Source organism: Vicugna pacos, chromosome 22, assembly GCF_048564905.1.
Source record: "Vicugna pacos chromosome 22, VicPac4, whole genome shotgun sequence".
Classification (NCBI taxonomy): domain Eukaryota; kingdom Metazoa; phylum Chordata; class Mammalia; order Artiodactyla; family Camelidae; genus Vicugna; species Vicugna pacos.
The window spans coordinates 32686784-32706836 of NC_133008.1; the positions used below are offsets into that span (position 1 = coordinate 32686784).

The window sequence follows — 20053 nt, forward strand, 5'->3', positions numbered from 1 at the left end:
TTGAACAGAGATTTTTCGTGGCAGTTTGCAGTGGAACCTCTCCTGTTGCTACAATGTGGAACTTACCTTTTTGTGAAAGGCACCTGCTGATCTTGGTCAGATTTAACTTAAGAGGGAGAAAGAAGTCATTGAGTGCAAAGTGAAGGTTTAGGACCCTTCAGGCCAGTAACGGGGTTTTCTGAGGGTCTCCTGGATTGGACCAGATGCTTGCAAAGGTCTTCCAGTCTAGAATCCTCACAGAGGTGATGTCCAGACCAAACCCAGGAGCTGGCACTGGGGAGACAGAGTGGGGAGCTGGAAAGGGCTCTACAGACTGTGAATGGCTATCTTGCTCCCCCAGCAAGGGTCCGCCGGGCCCTCTGGGTGGCCAGCTTCTGCTGGGCAATGTTGTGTCCAGGGAAAGGGGTTTGGCCCTGCCTGTATACTGAGGGTATGGAGCAGGATTTGGGGGCGTTCAGGGACACCTCCTACACAAGGGAATGACAGCTCAGAGTCGTAAAGGATATGTAGGGAATAGCCAAGCAAAGGGAGGGGGAGCATGCTGGGTGGGGGCTCTGCACAGAGGTGGTGGGAGATGCAGCCCCTGCGATGCCCTGCGGACGTTTCCCAAAGGCTGGAGCCGGGGTTGGGGGGCGGGTGTTGAGGCAGTGAGGACCCTGCAGCTATCGTGACGATCACCTTGCTTGGACTTTGTGAGACAGCCTGTTTTGAACACCATTTGTAGCTGAAGTTATTTCTCATGACATGTTGGGGCTGGAAGGATCTGTACCAGATAGTGTGCTTTTGTCTGCAGCAAACCGGAAACCCTGATACTAAGAGAATTAACTGTGTCAAGTAACAGGAAGCCCAGGCACAGAGAAGGCTCCAGGGCTGCCAAGGTCAGAGGCTCAACACTGTCACCAAAAACCCATCTTTCAGTTCACTGTTCTCAGACTAGCAGGTCTCATGGTCACAGGGCGGCTGCCTGAGCACTAGACATCACACACAGTCCCGGGAATAACCAAGAAGAAAAGATGGGTTCCCTCCTCCTGTCTCCTTTCAGGAGAGAGAACATCGTCCCGGAAGCTGCAGACTCCCTCTCAGGCCTCATTCCTAAGCCAGTCCTGGGGGCTCGGACCCCGGTGAACTGTCATCACTGTTGCTGACTTCTCCATCTCAGCACAGTGGGGTCTCTTACTAAGAAGAAATGGAGGGTGGAGATGGTACCCTCCAGCCCTGTGCCCTGCTCCCAGAGCAACTGTTCACTCAGCAGACCATCCCAGAGAGGCTTCTGAGGGCCAGGCGCTCTTCCAAGCCCCAGGACACACAGTGAGTGGGACTCCCTCGGCTCCTGGTCTGGGAAGGAACTTTCTACAAGACAGAGCTAGACACCGAAGAAGAAAGCAAATATGTGACCAATGTCATTTCAGGCTGTGCCAAACGCCATGGAGAAGTCAAGCCAGGCACTGAGATGCAGAGAGCCCTAGGCAGGGGGCTGCTGTCTTGAAGAGGAGCCCCCAGGACGTGTGTGGGCAGAGGGAACCAGCATGTGCAGAAGCCCTGAGGTGGGTGCCAGCAAGTTGGTGGAGCAGGAAGGCAGAGTGGCAGGAGGGGATGGGGTGGGCCGAGGTTGGAGGAGTGAGCGAACCCACAGAGGGCAGCGTCAGTGTCATCTCGGTGGTGGCCATCTGTGGCTGTGCTGGTCGTGGAACATGGGCGCCAAGAATGTGGGGACAATTCTCCTGTTGCCAGGTGACCACAGACACACTTGGGTGTTGTGGGAGCAAGGCTGCGGGGCTGGGGAGGGCCCGGCACATGGGGGACCACCAGCAAAGTTCACCGTATGGCCACCACACGTCGGAGCCTGAAGACAGGTCGGAACGGGTGCAGGAGGATGCCACGCTGGGCCTCCAGGGCACCGTGTACGAGAGCTGGGGGTCCAGGGACGCCAAATACCAGGATCTGGATGACAGGGAGCTGGGATTAGAGAGCCAGGAAGAGGAGATTCCCCCTGAGGAGGTGACTGGGGAAGAGCTCATGGACTCCCAGCACCCAGCAGAGGCCATCGCAGAGCTGGAGCGCGTTCTGGAGAAAGATGAGGAGGGTGTGCCAGAGATGAGGTGGGCCAGGGGAGTGGCTGCGCGGGTGGCGGGGGTGGGCTGGGTGGCCCCTGGGTGTGGCTGCACTGACGTGGGTCCCCCCGGGGCCTGAGACGCAGACCAGGCACCTCACCGCCCCTGAGGAGGACATTGGCAAAGAGCCCCTGTCCGGGGGCTGATGAGTTAGGGCTAGAAATGCTGAGTACAGGTCGGAGGGCGCGTCCCGGGTGAGCTGAGCTGCTGCATGTCCTGCAGAGAAGCAGGTGCTCCCTCTCACTGTGGGACCTAGTGCCTTAGTGTGCGTGTATGCACGCACATGTGTACAAGGGTCCCTGGGCTAGACTCCCTGCCCCCTGCCACCTCTGCTTCCAGACAGTAGGTCAGCAGGTGCTACCCCCTGACCCCCTGCACTGCAGAGGGCCATTCACCCTCCCCGTACAATGACTCCTGTTCCCATGGAGATTGTGTTAAGAGCACAGACCCATACATGATGCGGCCAGCGGGGCAGGGGGTGTGTGCCTGTGCAGTCACTGAACACCCTGGTCCGCTCTGTCTGTGGGCTTCCTGGGTGGTGGTGTGGAAAAATGTGTTACAGCTCAGTTGTGACAGCAACCTGGATCCCGGTGAGAGACCAAGCAGCACTCAGAGTTGGAGAACTCAGATTTATTACGCCAGCGGGCCCAGATGAGTTAACACGCCAAGCTCTGGACCCTGTCTGTAGGTTTACATCGCTTTTATAGGCTGCCAGTTTACACTTTGCAACATCATATGCAAATGAGGTATAAGGAGAGCTGACTAATTAAGAACAAGCTTTGTAGAAATGGACCAATCAAGAATGAGCTCCATGCAAATGAAGTACTACAAATGGACCAAGCAGAAGTTAGGGAAGTGGACCAATCAGGAGTGACAGAAATAACCAATCAGGAGTGAAGGAAATAACCAATCAGAAGTGAGCTCAGGGAACCAATAGAATTTTAGGAGTACGTAAGCTGTTTCAGAGGCAAAAAAGTGAAGATAGAGCCTCTGGGCCAGGGAACTGGATGGTGGTGGCAGCAGAGTAGTGGCCCTGCCAGTCTTTTTATGGGGCTTCCTGCCTCATTCCCCACTTTGATGCTCTCTTTAACATCCGTAGTGAGCATCAACCTTAGAGTGGTGTCCCTTATTCATCACTGGGTTCTTCCTGGTCCAGGGGCCTGTACTGAGTGACTAGTAGCTGTAGTCTCTGTGACTCTATTCGTGAGCTAATGAAATGGGTAATGAGGTTAAGGATGCAGGGACCAAACAGCAGTGCTAGAAGGATCATAAAGAGGGGGCCTGCTAGGGGGAGGAGCCAGGAGGCCCAACTCCAGGGGTTAGTCCCCTGTGCCCAGGCGTTTGCTGATTCCTGGTTTCTGCGCTCAGCTCGATCTCGTAGTTGTTGGATCATATTTCTGACAATTCCTGGTTGATTTACATAGAAACAGCATTCCTCATTTAGGAAGAGACAGAGTCCCCCCTTTTCGGTGGTGAGCAAGTCTAAACCCCTCCTGTTGTGTAGGACTACTGCCGCTAGGGAGTCCCACTGGTTTTGTAGAGTCATTAAGAACTCAGCCACCTGTTTTAAACCTTCAATGACCTCAGCAGATAACTGCTGGTAATAGTGGGATGATGAGGCTGTTCTCCTATTCCTGTGCCCACTCCAGTTGCTATTTCCAGCCCAGCGAGTAGTGGTATTAACTGGATGGCCCTTTTTGATCGAGTATGGGCCATCAGGGGTACGGGAAGGCTCTGGTTACCAGGTATTATATCTATCTGAGGGGTAAGGAAGGCCAACGTGCAAGCACCTGTCCAACTGGCTGGCAGGCACCGGCAGGCGTGTGCCCCACATACAAAAAAGGTTCCTGGGCTCTGTGTGCACCAGGGTTTGGCAGGCATCCGACTGTAAACAGGTGTGCAGTTATGGGTTTGGGCACACTGAGCAGCGGCCAGATTTCCTACAGAATGTTTTGTCCCCGAGTTGTAGATGCAGGCGGGAGCTGTATGGGCCAACTGTACATTAACTGACTGGGGGCTTACATCTGCGGAGTCTGGGGACCACCCCGGGCGGCCATTGAACTTGCTTAGATCTGAGCGGCCCATCGGGCTGGCTGCATGCTGGAGGGGCCGGGACGCAGGCAGAGCCAGCAAGCACCTGCTAGTTGTGGGTTAGCAGCATGAAGGTGATGGACTTGCTTCATAAGGGACTCAATTGGGGGTCCTGGTTATAAGCATGGACCTAGGTCTGTTTTTCTTTTCCCAACCCTTGCTAGGTCTATAGAAGGGCCCTGAGCGTGTGGGCCGGGGATTTTTTCTGGGGAGCAGGTTCCTGCCAAATGCAATTTGGCGAATGGGTCCCATTGGAACCCCCGTCATGGAAAGAGGTATGTCAGCAACTACTTTTATAAGCAGAAGAAGGGTTTGGGGCTTCATTTTTCCTAACAGGGAGGTATGGTTCCCCCAGCAGACACTGACTGACCATTAGGTTTCCTATTGTAGAGAGAGAGAGTACAGCTGCTATTAGTTTCTGGCCCATGTTCCAATCCTGGGGTGCGGTGGCTATCAGTCCTAAAGCTAGTAATATAGTAACAATACTCAATAAAATAAAGTCGGGCGGCAGTTCATTTTATGTCTTGATCGGTGGTTCCTCAGGCTTCCGCCGTGCATTGACTAGCCAGCTTCCAGGTGTGGCTAGAGCAAGGCTTGGTGCTCTCTGGCAGGTGAGGCGGGCGTCTCTGGCCCCAATTTCAAGTGGCTCCTCGAGGTCTTGGTTGACTCTCCAGACATCCTCGTCTCGTGGTGGTGCTTCTCTCTTTACTCTGGTGTGATGAATCCACGGGGCGATACCTGCAACTTTAAGAGCTGTTGGGATGGTTAGTATAACTGGGTAGGGGCCCCTCCAAGTGGGTTCAAGGGGCTCCTTTTTCCAATCTTTTATCCAGACTTGATCTCCTGGCTCATTTGGGTGTAACATTGTTCCCAGTGAGATTGGGATCCTGTCAGTTACCCACCTACGGACTTTCCGCATAGTTTTTTTCGAGACCTTGCATTTGCTTATGAAGTTCTAAGCGTCCCACCTCTCTAACTTTTTCTCCTAGTAACATCAGGGGAGGGGGGTTCCCATATAAGATTTCAAAAGGGGAGAATCCCGTCTTGGACTGAGGGGCACAGCATACCCACTGGAGAGCCATGGGCAGAGTGTCAGCCCAAGATAGTTGAGTTTCTCCCCCGAGCTTTATCATCTCCTTTTTTAGGGTCTGGCCCATGCGCTCTATCCTCCCTGAATGCCGGGGCCTGTAGGCTTCTTGTAGATTCCAGCTGATGTTTGGTGTTCTTACTACTTGTACTATTTCTGCCACGAATGCGGGTCCATTGTCTGACCCTATGGTTAATGGCATCCCGGATCTGGGAATCATTTCTCTGAGTTAGGCCTTTGTTACTCCTCTTGCTTCCTCAGTCCGTGCTGGGTGTGCTTCTACCCATCCTGAAAAGGTGCAGATAAAAACCAGCAAGTAGTTGTATGCTCTGCTGGGCCTCGTTTCTGCAGAACCCATTTCCGTATCTTTAAAAGGAGCCCGGCCAAGGCACTGGATTCTTCTTGGTCTAGTTGACCCCTGTTGTGCATTATTCTGAGCACATGTGAGGCAGCGCTCTGAGACTGAGGCACAGAGGGGCGGAAGTTGAGGGATCAGACAGTACCGCCCCAGCAGGGCCTCTGGGGCAGTCTTTCCCAGGTGGGTGAGCTCTTGTTGCTGAAGGACCACCTGGTGGGCTGATCGTTCAGGTATGTATATACACGTTTGTCAGGCATCACCCACCGTCCTTCCTTTCCGCTGGTTTCTCCTTTAGTTTTGGCCCATGAGTTTTTCTCGTGGCTGTATGCTGGAGATGTTGGCAGCAGTTTGGGCGCTGGTCGAACCTTTGGGATGGCCCCAAGATCTCTGGCCTGATTCACTTGCCGCTTTGTGTGTGGCCTGACCTGCTAGTTGGTTTCTTGTTTATGGGGTTCATTTCCCTTTATGGTGTCCTTTATAGTGGATGATTGACATCTCTGTGGGCTCTCAAACTGCCTCTCACCATAGTGCATGGGGAACTTGTCTGCCTTTTGCATCATGGTGGTCGTAGACACGTTGGTTGGTGTCTTTGCCCCGGCTTGCAACCCATGTAGGAGGGCTCCCCGCTATGTCCGCAGAGCCTTCTGTTCAGCTTGGGAGTTAGAGTTCCATTCTGGTCTTGTCTCTGGGGCTGCATTCCGGGCCCATTTCTCTGCATCCATGGTTTCCTCTGGGGCCTGCTCTTGCAGCCATTTTCTAGTTTCTGTTATGATCTGCTTTCTTTCTTTAGTATTGAAGAGTATCAGGAGCAGCTGTTGAATGTCACCCCAAGTCGGCTGGTGGGTCTGGAAGATGGACTCTAGGAGGTCACTCATGGCCTGGGGTTTTTCTGAATACGGCAGAGTGTTGTGTTGCCAGTTCAGGAGATCCGTTGTACTGAAAGGCTGGTAGTATGGGATGGAGTGGCTAGGCTGTACGGGGCCATCATTGCTAGCTTGTTGGGGCTCTTGGGTCTCCCGGAGAGGCCTCTGGAGAGTGGCTGCTGGCTGGGTGTCCTGCGGGGCTGAACAGAGTTTCCACCCCTTGGGCTCCCAGCTCAGAGCCTGGGGCCACCGTGGTGGTACAGACAGTGGTGGACCGTCCGGTAGAGGCAGCTGTGGTGGAGCCGCAGTAGCAGTAGGAACATTTGGCAGGGGTAGCATTGGCAGTTCTTCAGGGTTTACCTGAAGGACCGGCCTCGTGTCTTTTTCCATCTTTAATGTCGGAACCATGAGGATCTTATATTGTCCTTGACCATTTGTGTAGACCCGGACCCATGGAGGCAAGGTTTGGGGGATTGTTAGCCAAGAATCAATATATGGGAATTGGTCGCGGTGCCCTGGGGGCATGGCGATTATCCAGTGTATGTCCCTGAAAGCTGACAGGTCGAGCGTGCCTTCCAGGGGCCATCCCACTCCAGAGGTGGGCCACTCTGACTCACATCATGTGTGCAACTTCTTTGGTGTCAATTTAATTCCGTAGTTGCCTGAGAAACCCTTTTTGAAATTTTTAATCATGCAGTCCAGAACTGTCAGCTTTGATTTTGAGGATCCCTTTACTATTAGTTGACAGATTTCATGGCCTATAGGTGTGGGTCTGCTTCTGGCACTGAGGGCTGTGACCCCAGTATCTTCTTCCCACTCCTCAAAACAGTGGAGTTCTCAAAAATGCTGGCTGCCTCACCGGGCCTAACATCTATCTGCTCAGCTGCAAGTGCTGCCGATGAGTTGGGGTTTCCACGTTAGGCAGGTAACCCTGAGACTCCCTCAGGTCTGGATGAGCTCCAGGGGTCCCTGTATAAAGTCTTCTTATAGCCTGTATTGACAAAATATGAGGCCAGGGTGGCTGGCCGGTGGCAGAATAAATGAACCAAAATAAGGGGGACCTCAGAAGAGAGTTCCAGCCAGTCCTGGGTTGGCTCCCTCTGGCTCAGGTCTCGTGGTCTTAATTTTAGAGAGGAGTATATTGAGACTGGTTTATTAATTGCGACAGGATATTCCGGGGGACTGGTGACAAGGTCGCGCCTGAGACTCTTTAACCGTCTCATCTTTGCCCCTAAGGACACAGGAGTCATTTACTCATAGGCTGTTCTACGTCCCTTTCCCTCCCTGTGTAGCCATCCTGTGCCGGTGTCGCAAACGGGACAAAGGGAGGGTCTTCCCTGTGTCCACCTGGCCGCTCCCCTCATGGGGACGAAGGTGCTTCTTAGCTTCAGCGGGTCAGTATAAACCGCAGACTCCAATCAATTCCCCGAGGGGCCGATACCGCCATGAGCCATGTAAGGTCACCACAGAACCACAGGTTGGGACTCACTCGAACTCCGTAGCAGAATACCATGGAGCCACAAACTCGAACCTGATCGCATGCTTTTCAGGCCGCGCGCGTGTGCACACACACACAGATTATTTGCACATTCCCTCCCCTACCGTCAGGTGGGGAGCTTGAGGAGGTGACTAGTCTCCTCTTCTGTCCTCGGGACACAACCTGATTACCCTAACCTAAATATGGATGCTTCCCAGGGCTCCTACCTTTTTCAGCCACATTGCTTGGTTAGTTGGTCTATCCCACCACTGAGCCCAGTTGGGGCACAGCCGCCCAGAGGACTGAATCACCTCCGCAAAGGAGGACCTGCAATACTGTCAGGTGGCGCACCTCCTCGTTCACTTTTGGAGATCCCGATGGTTGCTCCGATGCCGCTGTGGCGTAAGGAAACAGCATGGTTGGAATCTAGCTGGGGCCTCCAGAAATGTCGTGGGAAAATATGTTACAGCTTAGCATTACAGCTCAGTATTACAACTCAGTTGTGACAGCAACCTGGATCCGGGTGTGAGACCAAGCAGCACTAAGAAAGTTGGAGAACTCAGGATTATTACACCAGCAGGCCCAGAGGAGTTAACAATCCAAGCTTTGAACCCTGTCTGTAGGTTTACACTGGCTTTTATAGGCTGCCAGTTTACACTTTGCAACATCATATGCAAATGAGGTATAAGGAATGTTGACTAATTAAGAACAAGCTTTGTAGAAATGGACCAATCAGGAGGGAGAGAAATAACCAATCAGGAGTGAGGGAAGTGGACCAATCAGAAGTGAGAGAAATAACCAATCAGAAGTGAGTTCAGAGGACCAATAGAATTTTAGGGGTAAGTAAGCCATTCCAGAGTCAAAAAGTGAAAATAGAGCCTCTGGGCCAGGGAACCGCATGGTGCTGGCAGGAGGGTAGTGGCTCTGCTTGGGAGTCCTGCCGGTCTTTCTATGGGGCTTCCCGCCTCAGTAGGGGACACTCTGTGACCTAGTGCCCCTTTGGGCTCTCGCGGCCATTTGTCTTCTGACCCTGAGAGGCGGGAATGAGTCTCTGCTCGGTTCACAGAGGAGGGAACTGAGGGGCGCACTGGTGGAGAAACTAGGGTCTTGGTCCAGGTCGTTGTGATGCCAGAATTCTCCTCCAGAGAGGCCTTTTTAGGAGGCCAGGAGACCCATGGGGTGGGGGGTGGGGGAGAGCAGAAGGATGGGTCTGGGCTGCAGAGGGGGGCACCTCTGACCTCACCCCCGACTCTCCCGAAGCCGGCTGTCCATCTCCCAGAGGCTCCCCAGCACCTCAGCGGGCCGGGAGAGGAGGAAGAGGAGGCGGCTCTTCGAGCTGGCCAAGCCCAAGACCAACTGGCACGTCCTGAAGGACAGGTGAGGGTCTGTGGGGGGGGAGCCCTGGCCCCAGGCCCCCTCTGTCCCCACATGCCATGTGGGTTCTGAAGGAGGTGAGAAGTCAGGAGCCCAGCGCCAGGGTGGGCGGGGCCCTGTCTCCCGCAGGATGGGGTGCTGCTGCAGGGGCTATGCGTGGATCACCCCCCGCATGAGGAGCCTGCAGTTCTGTGTCTACTGGTGAGTCCAGGCCCCCCGCATGCCCTCCACGTCCAGGGGCCCGTCTCTCGAGTCCCTCTACTCTCCTGGGATGGGTCCAAGGCAGGGCTCTTGGCTGGGGGCCCCCACCCAGGACTCCTGGCCCCAGCCTGAGGTGGGTTGGCTCCCCAGATGACCGCTGGGCCCCTTTCTCAGTTACACTTCTTTTTTTCCCCAACTCCTTCCTCCTCTGAACACCTGCTTCGCTCAAAATAATCTTCACTCCCCACAGCTCTAAGACTTTCTCCCCTGCCCCTCTCTGACTGCCCCTTCTGCAACCCCCCACTCTGTCTCCTCCCTCCCTCCCTATCCAGCTGTTCTCCTCGAGGTTGAGTTCACAGGGCGCCCTGAGTCCTGTTTCTGAGCCGGGCGCAGGATGTCTGGGCCCTGCCTCCCTCACCCTGAGCCTCGCTGGGTGTGTTCCAGGCCATCCGTGTACTGGACGGAGAGATTTCTCGAAGACACCACCCTCACCATCACAGTGCCGGGTGGGTGGAGCCCACCTGCCTCCCTCCTCCCAGGGCGGCCCATCTCACCCTGACCCGTGCCCCCCTGCCCCCGCCCGAACCCTGCCAGGAGTCCCCTGGGGCTGCTCATTCCCCGTCTCCCAGGAGTACCCCCACTCAGTCTTCCAGGGGTCCTCTCCAGAGTCTGTCCCCCATCAGGAGGCTGGCCTGGGGGGAGGGCTGTGGGGCCCACTGTCCAGGGGACGTGGCAGCCAAGGTGGGGTCAGTGTCAGCTTCGCAGAGGACCCTTCCCTTCTTTCCACAGTAGCTTCTACACTGAGTGCAGCAGGTCCCTTTAAATTAAACGTTTCAGGAAAGCTCATTTCCGGAGAGAAGCTCAGGGTGTGTTCTCCCTCAGGGTTCAGAAGCCCCGACAGGAGGCCTGTCCTGACTTCTGGCCAAAATCTGCTTTCCCACTGGTGGGCCTGCCGCGCCCCCGTCCAGCCCTGCCGCTCCTAGACCGGGACCCGCGGTTCCCAGGCAGGGTGTCTGGTGTAGGGGGCGGGTTTGATTCGGGCTGTTGCCCTTTTCGCGCAGAGGTGTCCCGCCGGGTGGAGGAGCTGGCTCGACCCAAGAGGTTCTACTCGGAGTGCTACAGCAACAACAGGTGGGGCCCCCCCGCGACTCTGGGGTGGGCGGGGCGAGGGCGGGGGCAGGGCCAGGGTCGGGGGCCGCCCCCTCCAGGGCCTCGGGCACTGAGCCTCGAGGCTCCGCTCCCGCTGGAGATGCTGGAGACGCAGAGGCACTTGCCCAGGGTGAGCAGCGTGGGTCCCGGGGGCTCCAGAGGCTGGCGGTTGTGAGATGCCTCGGGGCACCGTGCCTTCTGTGCTGGTTGGAGTGTGGCCTGGAGGGACAGGACACAGGCTCCAGTGTCTTATCTGGTGCTGGTATAGAAAGGAGGGCACCTGAGATGAACTGGCTGAATCCAGTGCAAATGTGCTGAGTCGCTTTCCGCTCAGCCCCACCCACGTTTTCCACGTGCCAGTAACCTCTCACCTTAATGCCGATCACGAGCGATCGCTATCTGACTTGGAGGTAATTTACTCCGCGTGTGACGTAGCACCTGCAGAACCAGGTGCGTGGAGCTCGGCTGGGCTGACCCATGTGATGCCCGCATCCCAGCACATCCAGGCAAGGACGACCTGGGCCTCTGGCGGCCGTGTCCCTGTGGTCCAGCCTGAGGGATGTGAAAATGAGAGCCTGCCTCAGACGTGGCCGTTTCTGGAGCAGAAGCAGAGCTGAGATCTGATTTTAGGAGGCGCGGGCCCTGCAGTGTAGGGAAGCTTTCCTGGCTTCCTGCGGGCACTCGGAAGCACACACTCTACCCATGGCATCCAGTTCCCGGCTTGCCCTGGTTGGGGGGTAGGGGAGGCCTGGGAAGGGCAGGCGGCACAGGATCTCCTGAGAGCGTCACTCTGACCCTGAGGACAACTGGGGGCTCTTTTATGAATCCTCCTTGGAGGTATTTTCAGAACTCTCCATGGTCCCAGGCTCCCCTGATCCCCAGAATCAGAGATCAGCTGAGAGGGGGTGTCACCCACACACAGAAGCACACACATGTCCCCCTGGGCCTCCAATGTGGCTGTCCCTCAGGACCACCTCCGTCTGGCCCATTCCCCGGTCCACCTTGGGATACCAAGCGTCCAGTCGCCTGAGGGAACTGGCCAGGCCGAAGATGCGGAGCAGCATCTGGAACACCAGCATGTCCGAGGTAGGTGCCTGTCTCTCCTGGATTGGCCCTGCTCCCCGCAGGCCCCCCACAACCCCGGCCCCAGGCTGGGGTCAGGGGCCTAGGAGGACAGGAGGTAACAGACTGCAGAGCAGTAGATGCATCACTGCCTTCCTGTGAATCCTCCAGGATTTGTTCCAGAGAAAGCTTTACTTTCCTGCCCTGCCTGGAAGCCTGCTCCAGGACCACCCTCCCTGCCCCTCAGCTCAGAGAGGAGCCCAGAGCCTTCCGCCGGTCTCAGGTTACCAGAAAGCTCAGCGCGTTCTGAATCCAGCCCTTACCTCTCCTCCCCAGCTGGGGCCTGACTCGGCCCTGGAGGCTCCCTCCAGCCACTCCCGACGAGACACGCTGTCCTGGGAAGGGGCCACGGTGTGGGCATGGCTCACCCGCTGAGGGACGTGTGGCTGTTTGTGGGCTTAGGCTCCTGCACACACAGCTGCGTGAACCGCTGAGCTCGGGTCTCTGTGGGGATGGTTTCTGTGCGTCCGGGGCGAACACCCGGAAGTGGGCTTGCTGGGTCCGGAGGCCTGTCTGACGTCAGAAACTGGCCAGCTGCGTCCACGGCGGCCGCTCTGTCCAGCACCGTCTGTGCCTTTGTGGTCGCTCTGCTTGTTGCCTCCCAGCTGGCTGGCTGACAGACGTGCCGCGGGTGGCACGGTGGCTCCACGCGCGTTGAATCGTGTGCGGACGGGTGTTTTCACGCGTTTATTTGACAGACCCTACTTCAAACCTTCTAAAAGTAAACCCAGGCACCTCACCACTTCCTTATCAATGCTTCCCTGTGGATTGCTGACAGACGAGGACACTTTGAAAACAACCATAACAATAATAGTTACACTGAAAGACAGAACAACCTTACCTTAGTGTCAGCATACCCTGTCCACGTGCTGTCTCCCCAGCTGTCTCAAAAATGGCTTTTAGAGTCGGTTTTGTTTGGTTGCATCAGGATCCAGGGGGAGGGGGCACTGGCCTTCTGACCTGCCCACCTCTTGCCTGGTGATGCACCTGCTGTTGCCCTGGCCCCTGCCTCTCCTTTGCCGGTTCAGCCGTCAAACCCTCTGTGCCCAGCGCCCTCCGTGGCTCACCAGTACGCTCCCCGGGAACGTCAGCAGGACGGGGTCTTCTCCACCACTCCGCCCGCATGTGCCCCCTCTGTTGGACTGAATGCTGTTTCCTCTGCAAGGCCCCCGGCCTTTGCACGTGTCGTCCCCCTACCTAGACTCTGGCTCTGCTCCTGTTCCGCCCAGCCTAGGGGGAGCCCCACCTCCAGACTCCTACACCAGAATTTCCCTCCCCAGCGCTTCTCACACAGGCTTGGACTGGACTGTCGATTCTTGCACTGCACAAAGGGGCTTGTCTATCCTGGTGTCCAGACCTTGCCTTGTCCTGGGCAGGCATTGGAATGGTCCTCAATATTATTCCAGTGCCTGAATAAACCAGTGTTTACCTGCCTGTGGTCTGCCCTCCAGGCTGGGGCTCCTCGAAGGCAGGACTGCAGTCGGACTCACCTCCGCCTCAGCTGGTGACAGCTGCGGGGGCCACGGGCAGGGGTGGGGGGAGGAGAGAGGAGAAGGGGAGGGGAGGGGAAAGAAGGATGGAGGGAAGGACAGAAGGAGGGACACGAGACTGTAAACACCAAGATGTCTAGTGAGAGCAGTGTCTGTGGGTTCCAAGCAGGACAATGTCAGGAGACAGGGACTCAAGTCTCAGTGAACCTTGGGGATCGTTTCAGCCAGTCCTCTGCCTCCAGGCAGTCTCCTACCCAAAGCGCACCTAGCAGAAAGCTTTTGGAACACATGACATGCCCGAGGGTTTGGGCAGGTTTATTCTGACCTCCTCCCTTTAGGAGTAAAACATTCCCCGCTCCCCCTGCGCCCTCCCCCTCCAGAGGCGTCAGGACGGCCCCCACCTCCACTGGGCAGACACACTCAGGTTTTGTCCATTCTTGAAGAACGTTTACACGTGTAAAGGAGCCGGCTGGCGGGGAGGGGGCAGCCTGGGAGGAGCGGATCTGGTTTGCACTTTTTTTAGGTGGTGGGGGGGTGGCGAGAGCGGGACAACGATTAACCAGTTTGCCGCCAGCTGACGGCACAGCGTGACAGCCGGTTTCAAAGGCACTTGTCACGTGTGGATTCCCTGGGAGACACTGAGCTGCCTCTGTGGGTTTCTCGGTAAACCGTCTGCCGTCCTGCACTTTGGCCGGCTCTGCCTCATTTCCATCATTTTGTACTTTATTATGCAAATAGACCCATAAACTATAATCACAGTGTGTTGTGTGTTTAATATACACATTATGGACTCTCTTCTTTCTTGCTTTCCCCTCAATGTCTGCTCTCTAGAGCACTGTGGGCTCGTTTATATAGAAGCTGTGTTTTTACCGCTGCGTTGCGTCCGGGCACAGGAGTATACCCGATAACCAACCCATTCCCGCCTGGTAGGCACCGAGGTTGTTTCCAGGTGCCCGGGTTGCCAGCCACGGGGGTGTCCCCGCACTTACCCTCCCGCCCTGGTGTCAGTGGTGTCGAGGGGGCATGTCCCCCTCTACTGGGGATGGACGGCTGCTCTCCCGAGTGCTGGAGCCTCCCCTCCCCACCCTCTGTGTGCTTGCCAGGGCTTGATAAGGTCAGACTTTTTCACTTTTGCCAAGTTTGCTGGCGTGGAGCGATGCTTTGCTGTTTTAATGACATTTCCCTGGTCCACAGAGAGGCTTGCTCATCCCTTGGGCCTGCTTGCCTACCTGACTGGCTCAGGTTCCCGTCGTTCTTTTGTGTTATTGATTTAGAGGAGCTCTTTATTTGTGATGGCTGCTAATCCTTTGCTGAACACGCCGCAAACTACCCTCCTCCTAGTCCGTCTTTGGTCTTTCAGTATTGCCATGGGGTTGTTTTGGTCTGGGGCATAAGGGAGAGTCACGAATAACTCTGTTTCCAGGTGTCCCAGGTGTCCAGGGCAGCCCGGATGGCCGTGCCCAGTCCCAGGATCCTCCTCTTGGCCAAGCCCAGGGCTCCAGCCACCCTGCTGGAAGAGTGGGACCCCATGCCGAAACCCAAGCCACACGTGTCCGACTACAACCGTCTCCTGCACTTGGCCAGTAAGCATGTCCCTGGGGCTTGGTGCCTTGTTGGGGGGTCCTTCCCCGCCAGACACAGACGGGCAGTCAGTGGACTTGCACCTGCTTCTGCCAGATTCGTGCTTCCCTCATCTTCCCCTTGAACTGCAGAGCCGCGGTCCAGACCCCTGTGGATAATTCAGACTGCGGCCCACAGGGCCCCATGGAGCTGGGGACCAGTCCCCCGGGGTCGGGGATGTGGGCCTGGGCAGAGGGTCTCCTGGCACCACAAGTGGCTGCATAAGAGGAAGTCGCGGTGCGGGGCCGGGGCCTGGAGGGCTGAGCTGAGGCCCACGGGTGGCTGGTGTGGCGTTGGCCTGACTCTCTTCCCGTCCCGTAAAACAAAGGCAGTACCTCGTTCCCCCCAACAAAAGTAGCGTGCCCTGACCGCAGAGACTTTGGAGGAGGCAGAGCACTGTGGAGAAGAAAGGGATCCCACCACCGAAGGCAGCTTGCTGTGTCTCCCTCTGGGGTACACGTGAGGTGCACAGAGACCCCCAGACACACGCAGCCGTCTGGGGCCCTGCATGCCTGTCGCGCACCCCTGTGGCCAGTGCCCGGCAGGAACCCCCCACCAGGAGAGCAGCACCAGCCAGGAAGAGAGGAGGCCTCCCACACTCCCCTCCCCACCGAGACATCGGAGGAAGGAGTGAGAGAAAGGGCTGACTGAACCCCTCCTCACCCCTGGCCCCTGGCACCTCCATCTCTCCCCTGTGAGTCTCTCTGTCTGGGACCTGTGACCATTTCATTTTTTTTTTTTTTGCAATTCACCCTTTTAAAGTGCCCAATTCAATATCTTTCAGTATATTCACTGAGCTGTGCACTCATCACCTCTAATTCTAGAACATTCCACTTACTGTCCCCATGAGCAGCCACCCCACCCCCTACTCAGCCCCTGACAACCAGGAATCCCCTCTCCTATCTCTGAGGACTGGCCTGTTCCGGACGTCTCACGTCCATGGAGTCACACACTATGTGTCCTCCTGTGTCTGCTTCTGTCCCTGAGCAGCGTGTTCTCAGGGTCCATCCATGTGGTGGCAAGTGTCAGCGCTCCTCTCCTTTTCACGGCTGAGTGATGTTCCTGTGTGTGGAGAGACGCGTGTGTGTATCTGCTCAGCTGTTGTTGGACAGGCCATTGAACTTGGGAGCTCTAACCCAGAAGGCTGACCTCTGCAGGGGCGGGCCCCACACGCAGGGCTCCGGGCCTGACCTGTCCTTCTCTCCCGCCCTTCCAGTGCCCAAGGCCCAGTCAGACAAGTGTGTTCCTGACCGAGATCCACGCTGGGAGGTGCTGGAGATCACCAAGAAGGCAGTGGCCAGTCCCCGGGTCATCTTGCTGGCCAAGCCCAAGGTGCGGAAGTGCCTGAACGAGGGCTATGACCCCTGCCGCATCTCCCCCGCCTCCCTGGTGGCCCGGGCGTCCCCACGCCTGCACGAGCTCGCCACCCCCAAGGGCGTCACCAGAAGAGTCTGAGACTGAGAGCCGGCCTGGCCCCCGAGCCCACGCCATGACCGGTGAACACCCGAGCGCATCCTAACCTTGTGTGTGGGTCTGAGCGCTTGGGTCTGGAGGCAGGAGGGCAGTGGAAGAGGCCAGAGGAGGAGGTGATGCTGATGGTAATGATAATACTTACATTCGCATTCAACCTGCAGCTCCTGCAGCCCTTTTTTCCCCCAGATTTCCATCCCCTGCCATCGCCAGCTGCTCTGACGGCGACTCCACCCCTCACTTCACAGTTCCCCCTCGAATTCTCCTACTCCAGCCACATCCTGGGTGTCCACGAGCCCCGCGGACACAGGGTGACCTCCATAACAAACCAGTGGATGGTTTACCGATCGATCCTCGCAGCAACCTGGTGAGGGGGACTAGGAGTGTCCTCGTTTTGCTGAGGTTGTGACTGAGGGTCAGATAGTTTGTGACAGACCCGCAGTCCCCACGTGAGTTTCCTGGGGCAGCTGGAACAAGTCACCACAAACAGGTGGCTTAAAACAACACAGATCTGCTCTCTGACAGTCCTGGAGGTCAGGCGTCTGACTCGGGCCTCATGGCGCAAAACCCAGGCGTGGGCGGGGCTGGTCCCTCCGGAGGCTCCAGGGAGAAGTGGCTCCTGCCTCTTCCAGCTTCTAGAGGCGCCGCATCCCTGGCTCGCGGTCCCTCCGTGCATCCTCACCACCAGCAGCGCAGCATCCCCCGTCTCTCTCTGACTCTGACCCTCCCGCCTCCCTCTAATGAGGACCCTATGTGGACACAGGGCCCCCTGGGAATCCAGGATCACCCCCATCCAAGGGGCCTTAACTCAATCCCACCTTCAGGGTCCCCTCTGTCCTGTGAGGTGAAGCGTCCTCAGGTCCTGGGATCAGGACAGGGGTGTCTCTGGGGGCTGTTATTCAGCTGAGCACAGTGGGAGAGAGATTGCTTATGTCTCTGGAATCCTAGACAAAGTCTTGTGTATCTCTGGTTCTGGCTGGGCCTCTTGGGGACCGGTTGCTGGGTCCTGAGAGACTGATGTGTGGACTGACGTAGGCCAGCCCCTCAACAACTATTCTCTCAGCATCTGCCACAGGTCAGGTCCTGAGCCATGAGTCTGAGGATCCACAATTAGTACCAGACTTTGGGGACATTAATTCACTCAATGATTTAAAGGACATTTTTGAAGTATTTATAGACGCAAACCTGGACAGAGGTTCAGAAGAAAAAGGTTAAAAAGAAGCCCACCCTCCCCCTCCCGATTGATACAGTGACACAAACTGACTTGAAGCCGGTGGCCACTGCTGAGTGAATGTTTCTGCTACTGGAGGGAGATGGTGGCTGCACACCTGTCCAGTGATGATAAGACTGCTGGCTCTCTCCTCGTCACAGGGAGTGGGGACCACGGCAGCTGGATAGCCTTGGCAGGGGCGGCTGTGATGAGACAAGGGGCGTGTGGACCAGGGCTCACACCCTGTTTACTGGACAGGAGTTCCCGCCCTGGAAACAGGGTGTCCTGATTCTGGCCGAGTGGACACCAAAGATGTTTGGGCCCCAATCCCTGAAATCTGTGAACATGTCACTTTAGATGGCAAAAGGGACTCTGCAGGTGGGATGAAAGGTTTTGAGAGAAGGAGGTTACCCTGGATCCCCCGGGTGGGACCAATATGATCACATGTCGCAAGAGGGAGGTAGAGGAAACTGTGACACCAAAGCCACACGTGGAGGATCGCAGCCCTCAGAGGAAGCACGGCCCCTCTCAGGGCCTCCAGGGGGAGCACGGCCTGCTGACACCGTGGTGTCTGAGCCCCAAATAACGAAAGCGTGTTTGTTGTAGCTACTGGATCTGTGGTGGTTTGTCACAGCAGCAAGCGGAGACTGATACATGTTAGAAACCACAGAAGTTCAGTGTCAACAAGTCGGAGTGTACACACCTTGGTGACAGTGTGGCTGGTGAGCAGTGACCCTCCACAAATAAAGGGGGTGTTCTCCCTTTGGGACCCTGCAAAACACAAAAAACAAAAACCATAAACCAACCAAGGGTCCAGAATGACGTGCTGGTTCTCTGGTCCAAGACCTCTGCACATTTTCACGTTCTTATTCAAGATGAGAAAAAACAAGCTTCACGCAGACATCTCTCTGAGAAACACTATTTGACTTTGGCCTACACGTAAATCCCCATCTTGTGATCTGATGCGCTGATAGAGAAGCGTGTGTACTACATGTTGCAGATGTGGCTTGTGGTCAGCTTTGTTGAGCTGGGACAGACAGACAGCAAGTCTCACCAGTTTATGAGCAGGACACAGGTACCCAGTGGCGGAGCCACCACTGTGATCGAGACATACAAGTTCATCTCCGCCAAAGCCCCCTGGGGCTGCTCTCCCAGCCTGGCCTGGCCTCCAGTGTCTGCTCTCTGTCCCTACGGGGAATGTTTCTGGAACACTGGTAAACCGGGACCCAATGTGACTCACTGGCTCCCAACCCTGCGATGCATCTGGGGGTCATTCTGAGTTTGGCCTACTCCCAGCTCCTGACAGCGCGCGTACCAGCTCTTAGCTCTTCACCGTATTTATGCTACACTTTCAACGTGTGTTACTGTGTCTGTTTGTTTTTTACATTTTCAAAGTACGATTCCTGTTTCGTGTCAGAGGTGAGGTCCCCAGGAAGCAGATTCTGAGACCGAGATACAGACGAAAATGCGTGGTGCTGGCCCTGGGGGTCGCCACCCGCCCGGGGGTGCAGGACACAAGGCTGCGTGGAGGGAAAGCGGGCTGAGGGGACACAGTGGCAGCAGGTCCTAGGGGAGCGCTGCAACGTCACAGCTATCCCCCGTTGGTCACAGGTGCTGGGCCCCCACCAGTCCCTGGATGTGGGCGGCCCCTGTGATGGAGGTGACACTCCTCAAAGGCCAGACCTAGGAGACGCCGCCAGGAGCCACCAGCCACCAGGAAGCAACTCCTCGTATTTGGGGTTGGGGCGGGGGTGGATGGTGCACACGGCTCCTGCTGTAGCCCACCCCTGGCCCTCTCAGCTCAGGGTGGTGTGTTCTGGAAATGGTTCCTCCAGGATCTTGTCAGAACTATTTTTCTGGGGGAAAACTTGCAAGAAAAAGACAAATGGGTGAACTCAGCCCCCACGGCTGCCCCTGAGCTGCAGGTGAATGCCTCCTCCCTCACCTTGGCCAGCTCCCCCTCTGCTGGGCCCTGAGGCTCAGCTGGAGGGGTGCGAGGCCCAGCCCAGAGGCCACTTACTGCCCAAACCGGGCAGAGCAGGCCCAGGAGGAACAGGCAAGTGGACCCAGTGCTCAGTCGAGGCCCTGGACACCGCGTGCTCCCACTGCCGGGAATGCCCTCTCCGGCCTCTAGGCTGAAGACGCTGCGTTTTTAAAAATTGAAGTATAGTCAGTTTACAATGTCGTGTCAATTTCTGGTGTAGAGCACAATGTTTCAGTCATACGTATACATACATACAGTGAGAGAGAATACAAAGACATTGCTTTTTATTTTTTTAGTTTTATTTTATTTACTCTTTATTTGAAAATCATTCAGGTTTTCAGAATAATTGCAAGAATAAGTATAGTAAAAAAAAAAAATCTGCATACCTTTTCCAGATTCAGCTGTTAACACTTGGCCCTACTCACCTTACCATTTTCCTTCTTTCT

General features: G+C 56.1%; 1 protein-coding gene across 9 annotated transcripts; it reads left to right on the plus strand.

The window, feature by feature from the left end:
* The first annotated feature begins 1763 nt into the window (after positions 1 to 1763).
* SPMAP2 (sperm microtubule associated protein 2) lies at positions 1764 to 18978 on the plus strand. Of its 9 annotated transcripts, none has more exons than XM_072948172.1 (10): positions 1764 to 2099; positions 7803 to 7904; positions 9248 to 9364; positions 9491 to 9562; positions 10007 to 10068; positions 10624 to 10693; positions 11680 to 11797; positions 14747 to 14906; positions 16160 to 16541; positions 16662 to 18978. In XM_072948172.1, the coding sequence occupies exons 1-9, from the start codon at positions 1795 to 1797 to the stop codon at positions 16396 to 16398; spliced, it is 1245 nt and encodes a 414-aa protein (XP_072804273.1). In that variant the 5' UTR covers positions 1764 to 1794; the 3' UTR covers positions 16399 to 16541; positions 16662 to 18978. The 9 variants fall into 9 exon arrangements, with proteins under 9 accessions (XP_072804273.1, XP_072804278.1, XP_072804276.1 ...); XM_072948177.1 differs by lacking the exon at positions 7803 to 7904 and having other exon boundaries at positions 16160 to 16306; positions 16341 to 16541; XM_072948175.1 differs by lacking the exon at positions 16662 to 18978 and adding an exon at positions 11945 to 12056 and having other exon boundaries at positions 16160 to 16326.
* Positions 18979 to 20053: the final 1075 nt, after the last annotated feature.